The 23589-nt window shown below is 38.1% G+C and overlaps 3 protein-coding genes across 3 annotated transcripts in view; 2 read left to right on the forward strand and 1 right to left on the reverse strand.

Annotated features, from left to right (window-relative positions):
- LOC114270454 (3-epi-6-deoxocathasterone 23-monooxygenase CYP90D1) overlaps positions 1 to 23589 on the forward strand; it is a 28696-nt gene continuing 5107 nt past the window's right edge. Inside the window, exons 1-4 of the mRNA XM_082908666.1 lie at positions 1 to 350; positions 831 to 1155; positions 2547 to 2696; positions 2781 to 3026. Of these exons, the coding sequence (XP_082764792.1) occupies positions 130 to 350; positions 831 to 1155; positions 2547 to 2696; positions 2781 to 3026 (942 nt within the window). The 5' untranslated portion in view covers positions 1 to 129. The remainder of the gene's footprint in view (positions 351 to 830; positions 1156 to 2546; positions 2697 to 2780; positions 3027 to 23589) is intronic.
- LOC145813797 (uncharacterized) lies at positions 14261 to 20826 on the reverse strand. Its single transcript, XM_082909911.1, has 7 exons — positions 20795 to 20826; positions 20580 to 20724; positions 18459 to 18644; positions 16487 to 16666; positions 15760 to 15873; positions 15606 to 15652; positions 14261 to 14470 (listed from the first exon to the last, which is right to left on the reverse strand). The coding sequence occupies exons 1-7, from the start codon at positions 20824 to 20826 to the stop codon at positions 14353 to 14355; spliced, it is 822 nt and encodes a 273-aa protein (XP_082766037.1). The 3' UTR covers positions 14261 to 14352.
- Positions 20803 to 22213, forward strand: LOC145813377 (uncharacterized). Its single transcript, XM_082908667.1, has one exon. The coding sequence runs from the start codon at positions 20939 to 20941 to the stop codon at positions 21965 to 21967; it is 1029 nt and encodes a 342-aa protein (XP_082764793.1). The 5' UTR covers positions 20803 to 20938; the 3' UTR covers positions 21968 to 22213.

A 23589-nucleotide genomic window follows, 5' to 3' on the forward strand; every position in this document is an offset into this window, starting at 1 on the left:
CCCCAAAAAAAAAAAAAAAATATGTGGTCACCACCATTCTTGTTCATCATTAAGAACACATGATTAATACAAAGCACTAGCACTCAATAAAGCCAGTGAGTGAAAAAGAAAAACAAGAAAACCCAAGAAATGGACAGTTTGTGGATTGTGTTAGTGATATTATTAATCTTCTTGTCTTCCATAATTGTCTACAGGAGGAGCACTAGAAGATTTAGATCCTCAAGATCAAGTTACGGAAGATCACTTCCTTCAGGCTCTCTTGGATGGCCTTTTCTTGGCGAAACAATCGACTTCATCTCCTGTGCTTACTCAGACCACCCTGAGAGATTCATGGACACCCGTCGCGGCATGTAAGTCTCGTACTTAACCCTAATCTATGTTTTAAACTCTTGAGATAGTATGAATCGTGATAAGTACTAGATATTAGTTGAGGGTGGAGGGGAGAGGCTATATCTATATATCTCTTGTAATTTTTTTAATTATAGAAGAACCACAATGATTCTAGATGTAACCCTAGTTTTCATGTAATTTATAATTTTCGTGTTTTTTTTTGGTTGTTGTTGTTGTGTAAGATGTGTTTATTTGTAGTTATTCTAATCTAGTATTTTTTTTTCAATTATCTTAATTTTCGATACGTGTAGCTAATCCAAGTTCAAGGTTTGAATTAACCCTAACTAAATTATCACATGATTAACCTTAGGACTAATTCATAATTAATCATATGTCTAAGTTTGTGCATGAATGCAAAAATATGTATCTCTCTTGTTGATTATATGAATGTCTATGGTAATAATTAACATGATAATTGGGGTGATTATATTTATATATAGGTATGGGAAGGTGTTCAAGTCACATTTATTTGGTAGTCCCACAATTGTTTCCACAGATGCAGAAGTGAGTAGGTTTGTTTTGCAAAGTGATGGAAGTGTTTTTGTGCCATCATACCCTAAATCTCTCACTGAATTGATGGGAAAGTCCTCTATATTGCTCATCAATGGAAGCTTGCAAAGGAGAATCCATGGACTCATTGGATCATTCTTCAAATCTTCTTATCTAAAAGCACAAATCACGGGAGAAATGCAAAAATATGTCCACGAATCAATGGGAGGATGGAGAGAGGATCGGCCCATTTACATCCAAGACGAAGCAAAAAATGTAATTACCTCTCCTCTCGCTCTCTTCAAAGAGAAAAAAAAAGAGTTTCAGGCAGTGTTATCTTAATCATAAGGTCACTTTGCTTATCGTTTAAAGTCTACCAAGAAAATCTTTAAAAATAACTATTGTCAAAGATCTCAAAATTTTAAAGTCTCAAATATCGATAAAACAGGCCATATTTTAATAGTTAACCTCATGTCTCAAAAAAGTCGTAGGCTGCTACTGTTATGAAACAAATGCTTATGTTTGAAAATCTTTCTCTAGTTTCTCTTGTAGTTTAAGATTTTTCTCTTGTAGTTTAAGATTATGTGACAAGGAACCCAAACCATATTGATAATAATTTTGCTTCAGAAATTGGACTCATAAATAATAATTAAATTTTAAAGTCCAACTAATGATAAAAACATATATTGCATAGTAAGTATGTTTCCCAACACTTTTGTATTAAGATGTTACTAAGGTCTCGTTTGACAACTTTCAGTTTTAGTCAAAAAATCACTATAAATTGTCACATCATTCTCTTTATTTTTTCGTACATTTTTCTGTAAAAAATCAAAAAATTACTAAAAGTTACTTTTAGTTATAGTGACTATTTTAGTAACTTTTTAGTTTTTTGGTTAAAATATAAGATAAAAAAATTAGTATATTTAGAATGACTTTTTGATTTTTTATGAAAATATGTGCAAAAAGTAGATAGAAAATAAAGGGTATGTTTGGTTTGCATTTGGGAGATCAGTTTTAGAAAAAAATTTCTAAAAAATTGTTTGGTTTGAGTTTTTCTCAAAAAATTTCTAAAATCACTTTCTTTCTCTTACACATTAATTAATCACTTTTTTTCTCTCCACTCTCCTGCTCAATCACTTTTTCTCTCACATACATCTACTCAAATTCTCCCAAAATATCAAATTATCCCAAACTCCAAAAAAAACAACTCTCCCAAAATATACAACCAAACAAACCAAAAAAATTTTTAAACTCTCTTCCCAAATTTTTTTTCAAAAACAACTCTCCCAAAAACAAACCAAACAAGCCTAGAATCTTTGACTTTTTGTTATAAGTTGTTAGCTTTTAAATTTTTGTAATGACTTTTTAATTTTTAAACTAAAATAGTGAGTTGCTAAATGAGGCTATACTAAGAAGTCACAAATATTTGTGACTTTTTGTTATAAGTTGTTAGCTTTTAAATTTTTGTAGTAACTTTTTAATTTTTAAACTAAAACAATGAGTTGCTAAACGAGGCTATACTAAGAAGTCACAAATATTTGTTAATTAAAAACGTAAAACAAAATATAGAAAAAATATGAATGAATAAAATTCTATCTATCGATTTATTTTCTATGTTGAAATCTGTGTTTGGTTTCTCTGTTCTTAAACTTATCGTTAATGATCAGATTGCATTTCAAGTGCTAGTGAAGGCATTGATAAGTATAGATCTGGGTGAAGAAATAGAGTTTCTAAGGAAACTATTTCAAGAATTCATTGCCGGTCTCATGTCTCTGCCTATTAATTTTCCTGGAAGTAGACTCCACAAATCATTACAGGCAAGTTTTAGTTAAATTACATTATTTAATTTCTTAAAAAAAAATTCAAATAAAATGGTTTGAACTTGGGATTTTGTTTTTCAGGCAAAGAAGAAAATGGTTGAGTTAGTAAATAAAATTATCAAAGAAAAAAGGAACAGTGGAATCCTAGAAGTTCCGAAAGATGTTGCAGATGTTTTGATTGGCAATGGAAGTGAAAAACTAACAGAAGATTTAATATCAGATAATATGATAGATTTGATGATTCCTGGTGAAGATTCAGTGCCGGTTCTCATTACTCTTGCTGTAAAATACCTCTCAGATTGCCCTGCTGCTCTCCTACAGTTAACAGTATGCTCTCTCTCTCTCTCAACTTGTGTTGACTTTTTTTGATCGGCAAAAGAGAAGCTTTATTGATAGAAAACATAACGAGTATGATAACTTATATCAATAAAGAAGAGGGTGCAAAAAGCATCACAGTGAAACATTTGAATCCCAACTAGGTTAGCACCTAAACGCACACCAAATCATCTGCTAGCACACACTTGAGGCTCCAAGTTGGTGAGAAACCAACAAACAGAGCGGAACAAAACAAAACAAAAACAAGGCTACAAAAACACTCGGGTCACCATTCAATCACCAATCAACCACCATAAACTCTGCCAGATCTCAGCAATCCTGCTCACCTTAACATATCAGAAGACAGCTGCAACCTTCCACACTTAGCATGCTAGCAGTCCAAATCCAGGACTCCAGTAGATTGGACTTGATTTGCAGCCTAACAGCAGCTCTGAGCAAATCAGCCCAGATAATGCATATTTGAACCTTTGCCATCAGTCCAGAATCACACACATTCAAACACAGACAGCAGCCCATAGACTCAGGTTGCGCCATGACAGACCAACATAGCACACCACTAATTAACATCCATAAACTCTGATTGCACCAGTAGCAGACCAAAGACAAGGTACCAGCCCACTCACACACAACAGAGATCATACCAGCAGATGCTCAGACCACCCCCATCCATAACCATCTCAGCAACCCTGCTGACCATAACATATCAGATGTCACTATGAATTTCAAAGCTGCAGCTACCCAGCAGAACAAAACAGATTAGCGCATCAAGACAAAAACCGCCCAACCTTCCACACTTAGCATGCTAGCAGCCCAGACCCAGAATTCTAACAAAAATACTAGCATAGTCCAACACAAACCAGCTCAAAATAGTTAAGAACATCCTCTGATTTGACGCCAATTGAAAGTTAAATCATCAACTGAATAAGGAAGGTCTTTAATAGATACTTTCAGCCAAAGTGCTGTTCTGATTTTGATATTTTCACTCAAGCCAAAGAGACTAGGTTGAGCCTCTGCAAAGACACATTCATTCCTAAGTTTCCAAAGCGACCAAAGAACAATAAGGGGGATGGCTCTCCAAATTAGCCTATCAAAATTCTTGAACTTAACAGCCATCCACCATTGGAGGAGATCATCTACGGAACCTTGAATGCACCAAGAGAACCGCCACTCATTAATTATAGACGACCAAATCAACCAAGAGAATGGGCAATGAAGCAAGATGTGGGCAGCAAATTCAGGTTCAAAACAACAAAATGGGCAGATGAAGGAAGCAGAAACATCTAAAATGCCAATTCTGTGCATAAACACTGCTGTCTTGATTTTGTTTTTCCAGGCCAGCCAACTAAAAAATGAAACCTTAGGAGGGACAGCCCCATTCCAAATATGCCTACAAATTTTAAAGTGAAGCCCTAGAGTAGAGTTAGAAGCAGAGTAGAGAGAGGACACAGTAAATACACCAGGACTTGTAGATGCAGAAGCCCAGATAAGATGATCAGCCTTGTCAATTGCCAAAGAGGGAGCTGAAGATAGTAGACCAAGTAAATTAGCTTCTTCTTCCAATTCCCAAGTGAAAAGCACTCTCCTAAAAGGAAAATTCCAATTGGTTGGGCTGGATTTTCTTGCCATGAATTGTTGTAGAGAGCCTTCTTTATCTATTGAAAGATTAAAGAGAAGGGGAAAAGTAGACTTGAGATTAGAGCTGCCACACAATCTATCATGCCAAAATTTGATTCTACTCCCATCCCCTACTTGGATTTGGTAATTATCTTTATAGAAATTGTAAATATTTGTGCTATGAATCCCAATAGGTAAAATGTCCTTCCAAACTCTAGAATGTTTGTAAGAGGACTTTAAAGGTGGGTGCCAACTAGCCTCATCAATATTGTATTTGCTGTATATGGCTCTCCTCCAAAGAGAGTTGACTTAAGTTCCAAATTTCCACCACCATTTGAGCAATAGACAAATGTTAACATCTCTTATTCTTCTGATACCCAGGCCCCCTTGGTCCAAGCTTTTAGTTACCTCTCCCTATTTCACTAAATGCACTTTCCTTTTAAGATCATTACTGCCTCATAAAAAAGCTGCCTCAATCTTTTCAAATTCTTTTGCCACACTTTCTGGCATCTTAAATAAAGAAAGAAAGTAAACTGGTAAACTAGATAGGGTGGACTTGATTAAAGTTAAATCTTCCTGCAAAAGATAGCAATTTCCTCTTCCACCCTGGGAGTTTAGATATGATCTTGTCAAGCACAGGCTTCCAGGTAGATTTTTTACCAGGATTAGCACCTAGAGGCAGTCCTAGAAATTTCAAAGGAAGGCTGTGAACTTTACAGTTAAGAAGATGTGCAAATGAGAGCAATAAAGCATCAGACACCCCGACACCACACGCCACGCTTTTGTGATAATTAATTCTAAGCCCAGATAGAATTTCAAAGCATCTACGGATTCTTTTAATAAGTACCATTTGATCCCAATCTCCCTCAAAAAAAAGAATTGAGTCATTTGCAAATTGAAGGTGAGACAAGAGGACATCTTTAGATCCAACATGAACACCTCTAAGAATGCCAAGATTAATTGCTCTGACCAAAAGAATGTTTAACCCCTCAGCCACAATATTGAATAAGAAAGGTGATTGCGGATCGCCCTGCCTTAGCCCTCTTTGTGATGAGAATTCCTTAGTTGGAGCACCATTCACAAGAATGGAAATCCTGACTGTAGACACACAAGTTTTCATCCAAGAAATCCATTTGTTACCAAACCCAAAACTAGACAGCAGAGAGAACAAGAATTCCCAGTTAACCGAATCAAAAGCTTTTTCAAAGTCTAGCTTTAAGATCAAACCATTCTTGTTGGTCTTCTTCCAACCATCCACCACTTCATTGGCAATGAACACCCCATCAAGGATGTTCCTTCCACCTATGAAAGCAGTTTGAGTTTCACCAATAATTGAGGATAGAGCTGGCTTCAGTCTGTGCATTAACACTTTTGCCAAAATTTTGTAAAGGGAGCTTACAAGACTAATGGGTCTGTAATCAGATAGGCCGGAGGGATTTTCCAACTTAGGAATTAAACTAATGAAAGTACTATTAATTCCATATGTCAGTTTGCTGTTTGTATGAAAGTCTGCAAAAAATTGCATGATCTCAGGCTTCATAATCTTCCAAAATTTTTGATAACACAACAGATTGAAACCATCGGGGCCTGAAGCTTTGTTCTTATTACAATCCTTAATTGCAGCCAACACCTCAGCTTCACTGAACTCTGCAACAAGATGATGGGAAACATAGTCTGCCTTAGGGGTGAAATCGGTTCGGTTCGGTCGATTTTTTCACTATTTTTGCACCGAACCGATCATTTCGGTTTTTTATATTTGTGAACCGAACCGCCCAGAAAAATGACATAAACCGGCGTGGTTCGGTTTATTACGGTGCGGTGCGATTTTTTCGGTTTTTCGATTTTTTAGCCTTTTTTTTGTCCCTAGTTGGGCTTCACATTTTGGGCCTATATTTCAATCCATTTTGCATAAAATTTGGGCTCAAGCCATGTAATTCCTACATATGTTTGGGGCCTCACATTTTGGGCTTATTAATATTATATAAGTCGGTTCGGTTCGGTGTGGTTCGGTTAAAAAAATCAAAAACCGAAAACCGAACCGAATGTGCAGAAAAACAAAAACCGAACCAAACCGAACACTTGAAAACTTAAAACATCGATCGAAAACCGTTCGATTTGGTTGGTTTGTTCGGTCCTTCCGGTTATTCTTTCACCCCTAGTCTACCTTAATGGTGTTGAATGGCCCTCTCAAGACGGGTCTTTTGACCCAATCCTCAGCAAACAACTTCTTGAAGTGTTGGTAGATCTCTAATTTAACCCTGCTAGGATCCTCATAAGACACCCCGTTAACTACAATAGAGTTGATCATGTTTCTACTCTGTCTGGTATTAGCAAAAACATGAAAAAATCTAGTATTTTTATCTCCATTTAGAGTCCAATTCAATCTGGATTTTTGGTGTCAAATCCACTCCACCATTCTGAGCAAATGCCACATTTCACCTCTGACCACTCTTCTTCTTGACCTTTCAGAATCATCCAGAAGTCTTTCCTCTGCTAAGATGTCTAATGCATGCAATTCTTCCTCTAAACCCTTGAGTTTGGATGAGACATTTCCAAACACCTCAATGTTCCATTTTTTTAACTCTAGCTTTAGCTGCTTTAATTTTTGAACAATTCTGAATCCGGCCCACCCTATAACAGTAGTGTTGCTCCAAATGTTAACAAAGAACTTAGAGAAACTTGGATGGAGAGTCTAAGCATTGAGAAACCTGAAAGGCTTGGGACCCCAGTCTCTTTTATCTTCCATCAACAACAGAGGGCTGTGATCCGAAACTAATCTAAGCAGCCCCCATAACTTCATTTTGAAGCTAATCAACCATTCTGGGCTGAGAAGTACTCTGTCTATGTGGCTCCATTTCTCAGATTCCTGGGCATTGCACCATGTGTATTTCCTTCCACGAAGGGGTAAGTCATGGAGCTCACATTTCTCAATAAACTCATTAAAATGTTTCATCCCCATGTCTCTCCTGGAGCAGCCAACCCTCTCACCTATATGCCTAATTTCATTGAAGTCACCACCCATGCACCAAGGAGCAGGAAAGTGATCCTTAAGCTTGATTATACCCGCCCAAAAAGATGATCTAGCAGAGGTGTTATTTGGTGCATATATGTTTATCAAAACACAATCAAAGGAATTATACAAAGAGCCAGAAAGTAAGATATACCTCCTATTGCAGCAGCAGCCAGATAATTGGAACACTGAAGGGTCCCATATGCATAGAAGTCCACCAGCAGAGCCTACAGGATCCACAGACATGAATTCCATATTTCTGCACCCCCAAAGCTTTCTAACAGCATTTTCAGAGTCCACAGCTTTCTTGGTTTTTTGGAAAAAAGCAATATCAACATGCTTTTCCTTTAACAGTCTTTTAATTCTTCCATTCTTCTCAGATTTACCCAAACCCCTAATGTTCCAAGATAATAGCTTCATAGATAAACAAAATAGCACACTCAAGACTCTGATGAGCAGAAGCTTATTTCTGAGCCTTCCCCTCATTAGAGATTCTGTCTTCATCTTTAAGCTCTAAATCAATTATCTTGCTCAACACAATGTCTTCTTTCCCATTATAGTTGATGCCTAAGGCTTTCCCCAAGTGTATAGTGGCTTTGGCCTCCTTAAGGAGATGATTGTTCGAAGATGAGCTACCATCAGATAGATCAGACTGAGCTAAAGCAGAAGCTGCTGGTTTGAAAATTACAGACTTAGAGGAGTGCTTGTGAGCTGCTTCAGTTCTGTAGCCATGGAATCTGGCAAAGCTGTTAAAGCCCTCTAGATTAGTCTTCTTTTTTCCTTTTTTCTTCTCAAACTGCAGAGATTTTGTATTAAGGATAGAGGGCTTAGTTTGGGCCGAATGAATGAGGTTCATGGGTATTATGCCAGTAGGTCCTGACTTGGATAGAGGACTAGCAGATTGGACATGGGCTAAAATGCCATTACTTAGAGGGTTGAGATTATCAGACTTAATGGGCTTAGGTAGAGGTTCATGGCCACTAGGAGAATGGGCCAAGAAAACTTCCAAATTGATGCCAAGCCCAATGCTAGGCCCAAGAATAGCAACAGGTTCATTAACCAAATTTTTGGCCAAATTGATATCAGGTCTAATACCATTATTAAAATCATACCTGCTAATATGACCAGAAGAGAAAGCTTGCTGAGCACACCTGAACGTGCCATCATTGCTTTTTGAATTTTGCTCTGACCCATCCATCAAAGACCCCTCAACGCAGGCTTCTTTTTCTCTGCTGGAACCACCTTCACAGGGGGTCTCCTCAACAACAGTGCCTACTTCTTCAGTTATGTGACTGTCAAGAGGCTCCTTCCTTTGCTCAACCTCATTTATGGAAGCCAGGTCAGCACCAATCAAGGCTTGCTTTTCTGCCACCTCATCACCATCAATCTTTGCCCAAGCCACTGCTGGTGGAAGGAACCTACCCTCATCACTGAAGCAGGTTTCAGTGGAGCTAGAGTCATTCATGCCGAAGAACTTCAATCTACTAGAATCGGCTAGATGATCTTCACAAACAAGGATGGGATACGAATAACCCTTACACTCTAGAATAATAGTTTTATTGATGAGCTCCATGCACACGATAGCCACTCTAATCGTAGCGTAAGAGAAAGATTTTGGGTGACAAACATCATCGTCTACGCTGAGAATAATACCCCAAATATTACCAATGCTGTTAAGTGTATCCCTACTCCAAAGATGCTAGGGAATACCATGGCATCTCAACCACACACACCGCTCTTGTTGCAGATGAAAATCTGGCCTCCATTCCATCACAGATTGGCTCCAGTCCTTGAACCACTCTTTGATCTTGCCAATGTTTGATTGCAGCTCACTTGAAGATTTAAAAGAGATAACTACATCTCTACTTCCTCCTTTTCTGACCTCTATCTGCTCCATCCCTTTCTGTTAAAATGTACCAAAACCTACCACTACACCTACTCCACCCACTTCACCTACTCTCCACCTACTCCTCACCTACTCCTCACCTACTACACACTCACCCTCTCCTATATATAGGAATCATTGTAACCATAACATATATAAATCAATAATACATATAATTTATCTCTATCAATATATTTTTCATGGTATCAGAGCTATAAGATTTAGGCCTATACTCCTTTCTTTCCGGCGGGCAGCCGGCCGGCAACCTTGCCGTCGCTGCCCGCGGGAGTTTTTCAACACATATCACAAACACATACCTTGACTCCGCTGCCACAAATTCCATAACCGAACCTCCTCTTCCATCACGGTTACATGGCAACACCGTATATGAGATCTGCCCTGTGTGCTCAACCAACCAGCTTGCGCGACCTACGCACCTCGTGTCTGTCGCCTCCAGCCTGGCCATTATTTCCAGCCACAACTCCGCGACTGAGCCACCCCCACCTGCAACCTCACTCGCCTCGGCTGCTTCTCTCTTTCTCTGTCAATGTTCAACCATACTCAGGTAGTCCCGCCAATTTCGCAGCCTACACGGCTGTTCTCAACCCCCATGATCGGATCATGGGCCTGGATTTGCCTTCTGGTGGTCATTTAACTCATGGGTATTACACCTCTGGTGGGAAGAAGATCTCTGCCACCTCGATTTACTTCGAGAGTTTGCCTTACAAGGTGGATTCAAGTACTGGGTATATTGATTATGATAGGTTGGCAGAGAAAGCAATGGATTTTAGATCCAAATTGATCATTTGTGGTGGGAGGTTTAGCTCTCTCAACCTGCTCTCTCTCCCTCTGGGAAAACACTACTGCACTCAACGCATTTCTCTCTCTCTCACTTTCCCACCCAGGGCACATGCTTTTGTCCTTAATATCTTATTATTCTTATTATTCTTATTCTTCCACCGACAACACACACATGACCCTTTTCTCTGCAAGCTTCCCTTTCCCGTAATGCTTTACAGTGCACGCTTTGTATGCACACCAAACCAAAACAAAAAAAAATAATATATTTTTATTATAATATATTTCCCCCCATATATTTCCACCATCCTCTAGAATAATAATTCTTCACACACTCCCAATTTGACCAATTCTTTTTCTTATTATATATATATATATATATATATATTTTTTTTTCTTTTTTCATCCCACCGTTTCAGAACCCATTAACAGTCTGTTCCCCACTCCCACCTTTATTATTTTTCTTCATCATTATCTATTCATCATCCCCATGCTCATCATTTCATCACCATCCCCTTATTTATTTATTTATTTATTTATTTTTTTTTTCGATTCCCTTTTCAACAAAAAAAAAAAAAAAAAAACAATTTCCAAATTTGCACAACAACCCATATTTTATTTCTCTCAGGGATCCACCCCGATCACAATTTTACACACAAAAAAAAAAAAAAACAACACAACCACATCCACAGTGGGATTTTTCCCTTCTCTACTCTGCCGCCGGTCTTTTCTTCTTGCCTCCGTCCTGGGCGGCCCTTGCCGGTGTTGCCTCCGTATTTCCCACTCCACTGGGCATGATCACTACTCCCTGCTCCTCCACTGCAGCATATGGCGGACCTCCAAAATGGAACATCACGGTGGCCTTCCGCTTCAGCTCCTTATTTTTCGCCTTTAGCACATTTATCTCTGCTCGCGCATCCTTATACATGCGTTGGAGCAGAGCCAGCTGGGAGTTTAACTGCTGCACCTCATTTGCCCTACTCTGCAGCCGGTTCGACAAGTTTGTAACCACAGTCATGGTTTCCACACATGACTTCAATGTATACTGATTGGCTTCCACATCCGACTGCACTGCCATTTTTTGCTCCACCGACCGCATCGGAAAGTTCAACGGAGCAAACTCCGGGGCGCTTGGTTGAGGTTCCAGTGCCACCGCACCAGTTATCTCTCTTGTTGACTCGTTGAGGTCGGGAAAGAGGGTGAGCAGACCGTGGGAAGACGAAGCCATTTTCTGGGTTACAAAGTGTTCTAAAGTTTCTCTCTCCGAAGAGGCAGAGTTTTTCAGAGACGGGTTGGTTTCAGCGGTTTCAGACTGGTATGCACAGCCTCCGCCTCACCCTTGGTTTAAATAGCCAGGGCCGATCCGCGCATCGCGCGCCACTTGCAGACAGACGACAACACGGGCGCGCAAGCCAAGGCGCTTACGTGCCTCGCCAACATGTCCGGCACATCTTTTTATGACTTGGGCTCGCCTTTTGATGGCTCAACGCTTTCTATCGGGCACGCCTTTTGATGAAGTGGGCGTGCCTTTTGAGGGCGCGACTTTTGAGGGCTCACTATATACATCCATATATATATATATATTTGGGCAGCCTATATACACCATCATACAGTGCATTTTTTAAGGGTCCGACAAGACTCTATAAACTGTCCCGACATTGATTCCGGTTAGCTCCTTCAATGGTCCGACAAGACTCTGTAAACTGTCCCGACATTGATTCCGGTTAGCTCCTTCATGGGTCCGACAAGACTCTGTAAACTGTCCCGACATTGATTCCGGTTAGCTCCTTTATGGGTCTGACAAGACTTTGTAAACTGTCCCGACATTGATTCCGGTTAGTTTTTACAAGGGTCCAGCAAGACTCCGTAAACTGTCACAACAACTGTCACAACATTGTCTGCTATACCGGTCCGGCATGACCCTATAAACTGTCTTCTACATCGGTCTGACACAATCATCCAGTGTCTTCTACTTCGGTCTGTCACAGCATTGTCTGCTACAACGGTCCGACATGACCCCCATAAACTGTCTTCTACATCGGTCCGACACGAGCCAGTGTCTTCTACATCGGTCTACCATAACCATACAGTCTTCTACAACGGTCTGACACGACCATACAGTGTCTCCTATCCTTTTTATTTTATGTATTCGTCTATTTTCTTGTTTTGTTAGTCTCTCCAAACTCAAGTTGGTTAGTTCCTATCCCCCTTGAGTTTGCGGGGGGGCTGTTAAAATGTACCAAAACCTACCACTACACCTACTCCACCCACTTCACCTACTCTCCACCTACTCCTCACCTACTACACACTCACCCTCTCCTATATATAGGAATCATTGTAACCACAACATATATAAATCAATAATACATACAATTTATCTCTATCAATATATTTTTCACTTTCTCCTTCAGGACTTTTAGGATGTTGTGGGTGGAATATTCGGTGTTGAATCTAACAATAGCACTTTCGTACAGCGAACCATTGCCCTGTTCTTTGGCTTTTATGGTTATATTTGTGTTTGTGTTCACTTCCGCTACAGAGGTGTCACCCTTTAGTACTTCAGCAAAAGATCTGTGCCCCACAAATGCAGCTTTACCCTTGAAATTAATTGAATCCGAGAATCTTCTGGGAGGCTGAAGCTTTCTCTTAGGCCAAGTTTGGGTAGTTTAAAAAAAGCCAAAAAGTCAAAAAGTTACTCAAAAAGTTAAAAAGTCATTACTATTCACCAAAAGTCAACAATTACGGCTGCACAATTCCCAATTCTAATTTTCCCCTACAAACTAATTTTTACAATTTTTTATTACACATTTTTCCATAAAAAGTCAAAAAGTTAAACCAAACATTCATATTTTCAACCTCAACTTTTTAGTCTAAAAAGACAAAAAGTGCACTTATTTAGTCTTCCCAAACTTGGCCTTACTCTGTTCACTTCTGCTATTTCTGTCATAAGCGGCCATTTTGACCTCTAGCATAGAGTCATCCACCAAAAGCACATTCCCTTTTTGGATTGCGACAGATGCTGCTATGCTGCAGTTATAACGCACAAACCCGAATCTTGAATTGGTCACTCTCCTTCTTTTGAAAGGGATGTAAGTATCCTTCACAATCACTACAACAAAATGGTTTTTAATGACAAAATCACTTCGTCTCCAATAGTGAAATTTTCGTCACCAAATTGATCTGTGACGAAATAATTTCGTCACCACGTTCGTCATCAATTCGTCGTCACTAAAAGTACCTGATGACGAAAATTTATTTTGTCACCTATTATTGATATTTGGTGACGAAATATTTCGTCACTAAATGTTAAATATTTTGTCACCTATAACGTCCATTTCGTCACTAAAATTAATTAAAATTTTATTATATTTGTTTTGGATGACAAAATATTTCGTCATTAAAAATAGCAATAGAATTTTTAGTGTCGAAATATCTTCACCAAAAGATGAAAAAAAAGACCCTTCAGTGACGAAAACTTTTGTCAACAAATATTTTAATTTAGTGATGAAATAGTGAATGTGTGACAAAATTATTTTTTTGGGATTAGAAAGTTTTAGTGTCAATTTTTTTTTTGTCGCCAATAATAAATAAATTTTAAAAATTGGGTGGGGGAGGGAGGGTTATATTTGCAATTTATATATCTTTTTCAATAAACAACACCTGTACATTTTAATAATCTATTAAATGAAATATCTAATACAAATCAATATAAAATTAAACTGTTCATTATCATAAAACAACCCAAGTAAAATACATGTCTCATAGTATCAAGAAATTAATATATAACATCCAAACTATAACATCTATTCTAATAAAATCAAAAACTACAACACAATCAAAATAACTAGGGCATTTTAATAACCTGCTGAATATAATATCCATTACAAATCATTACAAAAACCTGTTCATTTGGTAATATCAACAAAAACCTGTTCTTTTAATCTATTCAATAAAATATCAACAAAAAGATAAGATCTATCACAATATAATCATAACCCACAACAACATAGTCAAAATACATGTTTGGTAATATCAACAAAAAGTACAACTACACTGTGATGGATGTGTCTGGTAATATCAACAAAAAAACTCTTGCTATGCAGGTTACCAAATTCGTTCATCTCCAATCTGCCATTTAAAAAGGAAAAAAAAAAATGACAACAACAACAAAAGGTTAAGGTAACCATTCACTAAATATGTTAATATGCAACCTAGAAGAGAAAAAATAAAAATTTCAAAATAAATTTTAAACCAAATTTTACCATGCTTGTTCCGTAAATTTTTACAACTTACATTAGTTCCTCCCAAGGTGTTCATGATATTTCTCGGCCTTTTAACGACTATTTCAAGATTTTACTCCCTAACGGCCTATTTTCAAGTCTATATGTTTTCCAACCGAGAGTCCTATGATTATTCTGTAAGTTTTCACAACTTATGTTCATCCCTCCCAAAGTGTTCATGATAGTTTCTGATAATCTCAAGGTTTTTGTGATGTTTTTCGGGCCTTTAGATGCATATTTCACTATTTTCCCAGGACCTTGTGCCTAAATGTCAAAAGTAGTTTTTTATTCTACCCTAGTTGAAGAAGAAATGTTCTACTAAATTAACATATAAACAAAATATACTAACCAAGAAGCTTGTCCATCAGAATCTGAACTTTCCCCACTCTCAAAATTTCCCGTGATACCTTTCTGCGTCAAACACTCTGTAATTGAAACCATCTATGTAAAAACATAGGACAGGTTGGGCTTGGCTTGGTATGTGGTTATAGGTAAATTGAGATATTCGCACATTCCACCAAAAACAAAGCTGGGCTCAAGTGTGGCTCTAGTGTGTGGGGGTGCAAATGGCCAACTCAAAATTTACTCTTTTTTTTTCGGTTAATTACCCATAATATATATACATATATATATATATATATATATATAGTAATTCCATTTCTTTTCCATTTAGTTTTCCTTTGACAAATCCATGATCCAAACATAGCATAAAGAAGCACAAATCCTTAGCTTAAAATATAATCCATGTCCACTTAAATGAAAATAATTGCCTTGAGGACAAGTTACATAGCTAGATCTCAATGAGAAATGTAGCTCTCATTTCAGGATAGGGGACTAGAAGATCAGAAACAAAAGCCCCTCGTTCTATATGGCAAAACCCACAACTACCAAGAAGAAATGCATACCTATAACTTGAAAATTTGGGAAAAATTTTACACGATGAGAGTCACATTATTAGTTTCGGGACATGTGGCAAATCTCACCTTAGAACAACGTTCAACTTGTTCTGCACCTGTTCTCTTACATTCCACTGCACCCACAAAAGAAAAAAAGGCAAAAAAAAGAAGAAAAATAAGTTAGGGTTTGTCATTTGATAATAGAACAAACAAGAAGAAAGGGCCCTTTCAAGGAAAATACCTGTAACTCATTAATTTCATCATCTGTAAGTGAACGCTCCATGGATCGATATGCTATCCTGTAACAATGACTAGTCATTCCTTTCTTGTTTGTAAAATTATCAATCAGTTGCACCTGGAAAGAAAAGATGAATTCAAAAGATGAAATAAAAGATCAATCAGTTGCACTAACCTTCATATCACAACCTATGTGATGAATCTCTTCACAATAACAATGTTCAACATTCTTTGAAATGCAATTTCTACATTTCAAATATGTTTTGAGGTGTCATGTGCATTACAATTTTCTACAATTATTTTTCATTCTTTGAAATGCAATTATTACGTGAATGATATTTAATACAACTTTAAGATATCACTTCATGAAATACTAAAGTTAAGTAAATTGTTCAAAAGAACAAAAAGAAAAACAAGAAAGAAATTTTTTTTTTTTTTTTTTAAAGTAGTAAGAAAACAATTTTCGGAAAAAGTTTCTGTTAGTTTCCTTTTTCTCTGTTTTCAAAAACATAAATCAATAAAAATTCTTAATGGATTCTTAATAAAAATTCAAAAACAAAATTAATGATAAAGAAAATTAACAAGTTACTACAAGATTTTAGATGGTTATAAACCCTTAAAAATTCCTTGGTACAGATTTTCTGACAAGAGTTGCAATCTTTAGAAATAAATTCTCTCTAACATGGGGGTGATAGCATGTATAGGTGGTTTTTAATGGATTCAGGAATTACTTGAGATGTAAACCGCTCATCAGATGACCAAAAAAGTCGGATATCTGGGATGTCAAATAGGACCATGGCCAAACACTCCAATCCAAGTCCAAAAGCCCAAGCAACATTATTTGTTTTGCCACTCCGCTTCAATATTTCCTGCTCTGTCACTCTGCAACCCAGAACCTCCAACCACTTTTCCTGTCAATAATCAGAAAGTTAATCATTGGTTATATAAGGTTTTATAAATACTGTGGTTTCCTAAGAACCATAACTGTGAAAGGACCAAGATAATCTCTGCTTGTCTGAGGAAAGTGTAACGCCCTAGATTATCTTTCTATAATTCATTTTCCCTCGTTATGTTCTAATCTATCTACTCTCCTTCTCTTCTCAATACTGCATAATCAAAAACAACCATGATACTTATTCTACTGCGGTGTCTTTAGCATAATTGTATTGTATCTGAAAGATTGAAGATTCTATTGGCCATCATCACCCATGTAGGTTTTTCTGTTTTGCCTTTAATTGACTTCGTATATTTTTCTCTATTTTTCCCATTTCAAAAAGTTGTCTACACCGCCTCCTCATTTTCGCTGTCTTAAATAATATATTTATCTCTCTGTTCTAACATAAAAGGTTGCTGACAATTTTGGCTTAAAAACCAATCTCGAACGCAATGCATATAGTTGTAGTGCTAGAAGATTTAGGATAAAGTCCATATGTACTTTGAATTTCACAGCCAAAAAATAACCACACCACCATCAGTAACAATATCAATTATATAACTGTATGTATGAAGAGTATTTTTTTGGTTATAAACAAAAAAATGGTATGGTAAAGAGGAGTTCCACAAGACACCAGAAAGGTAATTGGTAATAGAGTAGAAAATATGAAACAACGTAAACAACATGAGTAAAACTTTATAGTCTCCACGTGTATACACATACATCATTTTGAAAACTACAACCAGACTTGGAAATACCTTATAATTTTATTGATTTGGAGACATATATGCACTATGGAACCAAGTGACAAAAGTATACACTACATTCTAACAGGTTAAGCATTTTGAATCTTTTACATTTTAGTCACAAGACTCGCAACTAATACAGAATGCATATGTTTGAAGCAGAGTTCAGAGATTTTAGTCAATTGTACAAATAATTAATAGCTTACCAGAAGGAAAAGAGATCCATAACACTATTGTTTTTCTTTTGATAAGAAAAAATAAGTTTTATATTAGCATTACTCATCAATACATTTTATTCATTGAATCTCGAAAATGACTGTTGTTACAACTTAATATATTATAACAGCAAGCTAGACATATATTACGTTCAAGAAAGGTATGCATATCATGCCAAAGAAAGAGTACTCAACCCTCTACCTCTCTCTCACAAATTTTTTTAGATGTTTTCTGTTACTGCTCCATTTGCATGATAACAGTTCAAAAATGTATCAAATGAACCAAGACAGAATCCATGGATTTTAATGAAGAAAAAGTCTCCCAGAAAATAGTTCAAAATCAAGCTTCTCACAAAGAGTTATGGTTAACGCAATCAAAGAAAAAAAAAATTAAAAAGCAAACCATGTGCAATCAAACCATGTTCTATGTAAAATAGGGGTCTCAAAAATAGCAAGACCATCTATGTAATTGACATTGGTTGCTGGAAGTAGATGGGCATCAGAAGTGATCTCATTACCAATTTTCTGATCGTTGCATAGGAAACAAAACATTAGGAAACATTTAAATACTTGGGTAATTCCAATGTGAATCCTACATGTTTAATTGCAATGCCATCATTAGGAAACAGAACATTCAAATAGAAGGGGGTTCTGTCAAATTTATATAGAGCAAAAATCAAGGGTTGATTTCAACAAAAATCAAGGGCTAGTTTCAACAAAAATCGAAAATCAAGGATTGATTTCAACAAAAATCGAATTAGCAAAATAGTAGAAGAATAGAAGAAGAAAATAGAAGAGAAGAAAATACCTCAGTCGCCGCTGTTGCTCGCCGATTGCTGCCATTGCCGCCGCTCGCCGATCGCTGCCGCTGGTCACTCTCAGCTGGTCGAACGGGTGCCGGGCGATCAAGGATATGCAGAAGACTAGGGTTAGCGCTTGAAGAGAGAGAGAGAGAGAGAGAGGGAGAGAGAGGATTGAGAGATATGTTTGGAATCTCAAAAATAAAATAAAATAAAAAATGATTTGTTTCTTTGTTAGGGGGGGGGGATAAATAAAAAATAAAAAAGTTACTTTACAATTTTTTTTTTTTTTTATGACACATTGAATTAAAAATGGGATGGTTTTAAATTTTTAGGTGTTACCTATATGTATTATTGTAGTACTGGTGGAATATTAGCAGGTTAATTTTTTGCAACGGTTTGAAAGGTCGTCGCAAATTAACAAAAACAAAAAAAATAGGATGAGGCTTTAGGATTGGAGTGTACTGTTAGGTTCGTGGGGACCTACCACGGATCTCGTTTTGATAATTTGAACCGTTAATTTGTAAAATTCGTCGAGTACTATATACCTATAAAATATCACATTGATCAGATATCGATAGTTATGTGATCAAATCAATTTTATAGTGAAAGGCTGTCGGCGGTGAGCCGATCGACACACCGGCGATGTGTGTGAATCGATGAAATGTTAGCAGCGGCAGTGAGGAAACTCAATCTCGTGAATGAGTATAAGGTGTGTGTGTGTGTGTGTGTGAAATTAGGTTTGATGGAGAAATTATTGTGTGTGTCTCTGTGTGTGTGTGTGAGGTCTGTGTGTACAACCAAGCATAGCAGTAGTTTTTTTTTTTAGATCTGCTTCCATAGACGCCAATATATTTTCATTTCCCTCTAAAATATTTAGCAACTAAATCATTTATTGGTGACAAAATTATTTCTTCACCAAAGATAAAAATATTGGCCACAAAAATAGTTTTGTTACTAAATGATATTAAAATATTAAAAATTATTGGTGACAAAAATATATTCGTCATTAATAATTTTATAATTGGTGACCAATTGTTTCGTCACCAAAAGTCTCAAAATTTTGATACCCTCCGAAAAACAGCGAGAAAATCTTCAGTGACAAAAAAAATATAAATAATGACGAAAAATAATTTCGTCACCTAATTTTTTTATTATGTATTTAGATTGGTGACAAAATTTTATTTTTGTCTCTAAAAGTTGTACATTTGGAGACGAAATATTATTTTCGTCACTAAAAGATACGTATTTTGTGACAAAATTTATTTTCGTCATTAGTTTTCGTCTCTAAAGACTATTTTTGTTGTAGTGAATCCCGAACTTGATGAAGAGTTTGTACAGAGCTTTAGCATCCAAAGTTGACGGGATATTGTCCACAAAGACAGTGAAAAGGCCATGTTGTGCTTCCTTATTTTGTGCTCCACCTTCTCTCCATTGCCTCACTATCGGAATCCAACCACCGTCTCTAACTTTGTTCACCATTTTTCTAGCCCCTTCACACTCTTTGTCTTGATGACTGAACGCTAAAAGAGAAGCACCCGCACACAGTTGTTAAGATAACAACCCAAGAACCACATCCAACAGAAAAGTACCATTGGAACAAAACAAGACAATTACATACAAATATCAACTTGTGTTGACTTAATAACATTCTTGGAACTTTATGTTGTGAAATCTCAGTAATTATTATTTATTTTTTTTACAAATTTCACTGTCCTTTTTTGGTTCCTATGTTCCTTTTTAGAGCCTTCCAATAGTTGTACTATTGCCATTTTGTTCCATATCACTTGTGTTTTTATAGATCTTGTTAGAATTTCCCATCTTTACCTTCACCTACTCCACTACACACTCCACTTCACCTACCTCCACTTCACCACACACTCCACTTCACCTAACCCACTATCACCTCCACTACACCTACTACCACATTTTCTTCTATATATAGATTGTATAGGAATTGTAATTAATCAATCTTGTAATATATCAATCATCAATACATATTTCATTCTCTCTATTTTTCCATACATCAAAATTAACATGGTATCAGAGCTAGGTTAAGAACCTAGTAATTCTACTTCACCGGCGGGTGGCAGCCTCGCCTTGGCCGCCCGCCGGACCTCTACACATACCTTCACTCCGCTGCCACAAATTCCATAGCTGCTCTCTTCTATGCCAAACTGAAGAGCCCCAGGGCCCTTGTGAGCAAAATCATCCAAATCCGACTCCCTTGGCCCGAACCACTCCGCCAAGAACCGGTTCGCCGGGTGGACCTCCCTGGAAGGAAGATTGCATCCAAAATCACTCAGCAACGGGCACCCGGAGTCCGGACTCGGATTATTATTACCCGTCAAAAGCCGGTTCGGAAACTTTCGCCATCAGAGCAAAAAAACTGGTCGGAGAACTCTCACCGTTTTTTGAAACAGTGCGTCGTCGCCGGCAACATTGAAGCTTCCTCGGTTTTGTAGACAGTAAAATCGGAGCGTCTTTGATGGCAAAGGCGGCGATTAGGTCTCACGCGCCGTCGCGGTACTCCCTTGCCGTGATTCAGTTCAACGGCAGCGGTGGTTCGAAAACCGACAAGGACCTCCGCGCCGGAGTCGCGCTCTGCGCACGCGCCGCCTACCTCGGCCACGTCGATGCGCTCCGCGAGCTTGGGCACTGCCTCCAAGACGGTTACGGGGCGCGCAAAAACGTCACCCAGGGGTTGCAAAACCACCAACAACGAAACAGGCCTTTTGACAGAACCAGAGGATTGAGACCTAGCTGGTTCAGCTTTTTGCATGTGAGGAAGATAGTGATGAAATCGGACGGGGAGCGAGAGGAAGCACTGAGCTTGCAGAGGATGGAGATGACGATATCGTCGGGGGTTGGAATGGACTATTCAGCAACCAGCAAGCTTGCCCTCCAATGGACATTTGATAATCTGATCGAAGCTGGCGATCTCGTTGTTGTCATCGATGTCCTCTCCCCCAAATCCGATCCGACCAATAAGCAGCTCTTTGAGGACACTGGATCACCTTTGATACCTCTGGAAGAATTCAGAGAGAATAATGTGTGCAAGAAATATGGACTGACTCCTGATGCAGAAGTTCTGGATATACTTCATACCATGTCAAAGACCAAAGGGGCAAAGGTTGTGGCAAAGGTGTACTGGGGGGACCCAAGAGAGAAGCTGTGTGATTCTGTGGGATATGAACCCACGTCCACTTTCTTTTTCTTCTCTATTATTTTACTCCTCCTTTGCACAGCACACGACACCCTGTTTTCTCTATGGTCTAAATTTTTATTTTTTTATTACTATTTATATCAAATCATCATGCTGCCTTTTACTCTCTCTCTGTCCATCCACCGCCCAATTTTATTTTTTTATTATAAAACTTTTATTTGGTGCTCTCCCCACTTTCCTTTTCCTTTTTTTTTTTTAATTTTATTTTTCGTAATCATTATCAAATATTATTCCCACTCATCCACACTCCTCTTTCCTTTTCTTTATTTTATTTTATTTTTTCGTCATTAAAAAAAAAAAAAAAAATATATATATATATATTTTATTATTATTATTATTATTTTTTTTTTTAATGAAAAAAAAAATAATAATAATAATAATCCAGCGTACTTTCTTTTATATTTTACTATATATATATATGTTTGTTTACAAATTTGCACAACAAACCATATTTTATTCATCTCCGGGATCAACCCCGATCACATTTTTACATTAAAAAAAAAAAAAAAAAAAAAAAAAAAAAAAAAAAAACAACAACAACAACAACAACAAAAAAAAAAACCAAACAACCACATCCACAGGCGGGATTTTGCTTCTCTACTCTACTGCAGGTCTCTTCTTTTTGCCTCCGTCCTGGGCAGCCCTTGCCGGTGTTGTCTCCATATTTCCCACTCCACTGGGCATGATCACTACTCCCTGCTCCTCCACTGCAGCATATGGCGGCCCTCCAAATCGGAACATCACGGTGGCCTTCCGCTTCAGTTCCTTATTTTCTGCCTTTAGCACACTGATCTCTGCTCGCGCATCCTTATACATGCGTTGGAGCAGAGCCAGCTGGGAATTTAAATGCTGCACCTCATTTGTCCTACTCTGCAGCCGGTTCGACAAATTTGTGACTGCCGTCATGGTTTCCACGCATGACTTCAGAGTATACTGATTAGCCTCAATATCAGTTTGCACCGCCATTTTTTGCTCCACCGACCGCATCGGAAAGTTCAATGGAGCAAAACCAGAGGTGTTTGGTTGAGGTTCACTGGCCACCGCACCAGTTATTTCTCTTGTGGGCTCGTTCAGTTCTGGAAAGAGCGTGAGCAGGTTCTGGGTAGCTGGACGGGAAGAAGAGGCCATGTTTTTGGGTTGCTAAGTGTTTCAGCGAAATAGCAATTTCCGACTGGTAATGTTCGGAAGGGTTGGTGACAGAATGGCAACAAAGTGTTCCACAGTTTCTCTCTCCGCAGAGGCAGAGTTTTTTCAGCGAAGGGTTGGTTTCAGAGGTTTCAGAATGGTATGCCTCAGCCTCAGCCTCAGCCTTCGTCTTGGTTAAATAGCCGAGGCAGCCACGCGTATCGCGCGCCTCTTGCCGCCCGACAAACTGGCACGCCTTTTCATGGCACATCTTTTGACAAAGTGGACACGCCTTTTGATGGCACGCCTTTTGATGAATTGGGCACGCCTTTTGATGGCACGCCTTTTGACAAAATTGGGCACTCCTTTTGAGGGTGCAACTTTTTATGGGTCCAACAAGACTCTATAAACTGTCCCGACATTTGATTCCGGTTAGCTCCTTTAAGGGTCCGACAAGACTCTGTAAACTGTCCCGACATTGATTCCGGTTAGCTCCTTTATGGGTCCGACAAGACTCTGTAAACTGTCCCGACATAGATTCCGGTTAGTTTCTACAAGGGTCCGACAAGACTCTGTAAACTGTCCCGACATTGATTCCGGTTAGTTTCTACAAGGGTCCCGCCAGACTCCGTAAACTGTCACAACATTGTCTTCTACAACGGTCCGACATGACCCCATAAACTGTCTTCTACAACGGTCCGACATGACCCCATAAACTGTCTTCTACATCGGTCTGACACCACCATACAGTGTCCTCTACAACGTTATGACACCCCATACAGTGTCTT

Source organism: Camellia sinensis, chromosome 15 (assembly GCF_055761805.1).
Source record: "Camellia sinensis isolate YWXY chromosome 15, ASM5576180v1, whole genome shotgun sequence".
Lineage (NCBI taxonomy): Eukaryota > Viridiplantae > Streptophyta > Magnoliopsida > Ericales > Theaceae > Camellia > Camellia sinensis.

Excerpts from the sequence above, each read along its gene's own strand:
- LOC145813797 (XM_082909911.1), bottom strand. The coding sequence starts at position 20,826 with ATGGCGAAAGTTTCCGAACCGGCTTTTGACGG. Across the intron at positions 18,645-20,579 it reads TTTGTGGCAGCGGAGTGAAG|ATTCCAAACATATCTCTCAA; the intron begins GTATGTGTAGAG and ends TTTATTTTTGAG. Across the intron at positions 16,667-18,458 it reads GAGCAACAGCGGCGACTGAG|GAAAAGTGGTTGGAGGTTCT; the intron begins GTATTTTCTTCT and ends GATTATTGACAG.
- LOC145813377 (XM_082908667.1), top strand. The coding sequence starts at position 20,939 with ATGGCAAAGGCGGCGATTAGGTCTCACGCGCCGTCGCGGTACTCCCTT.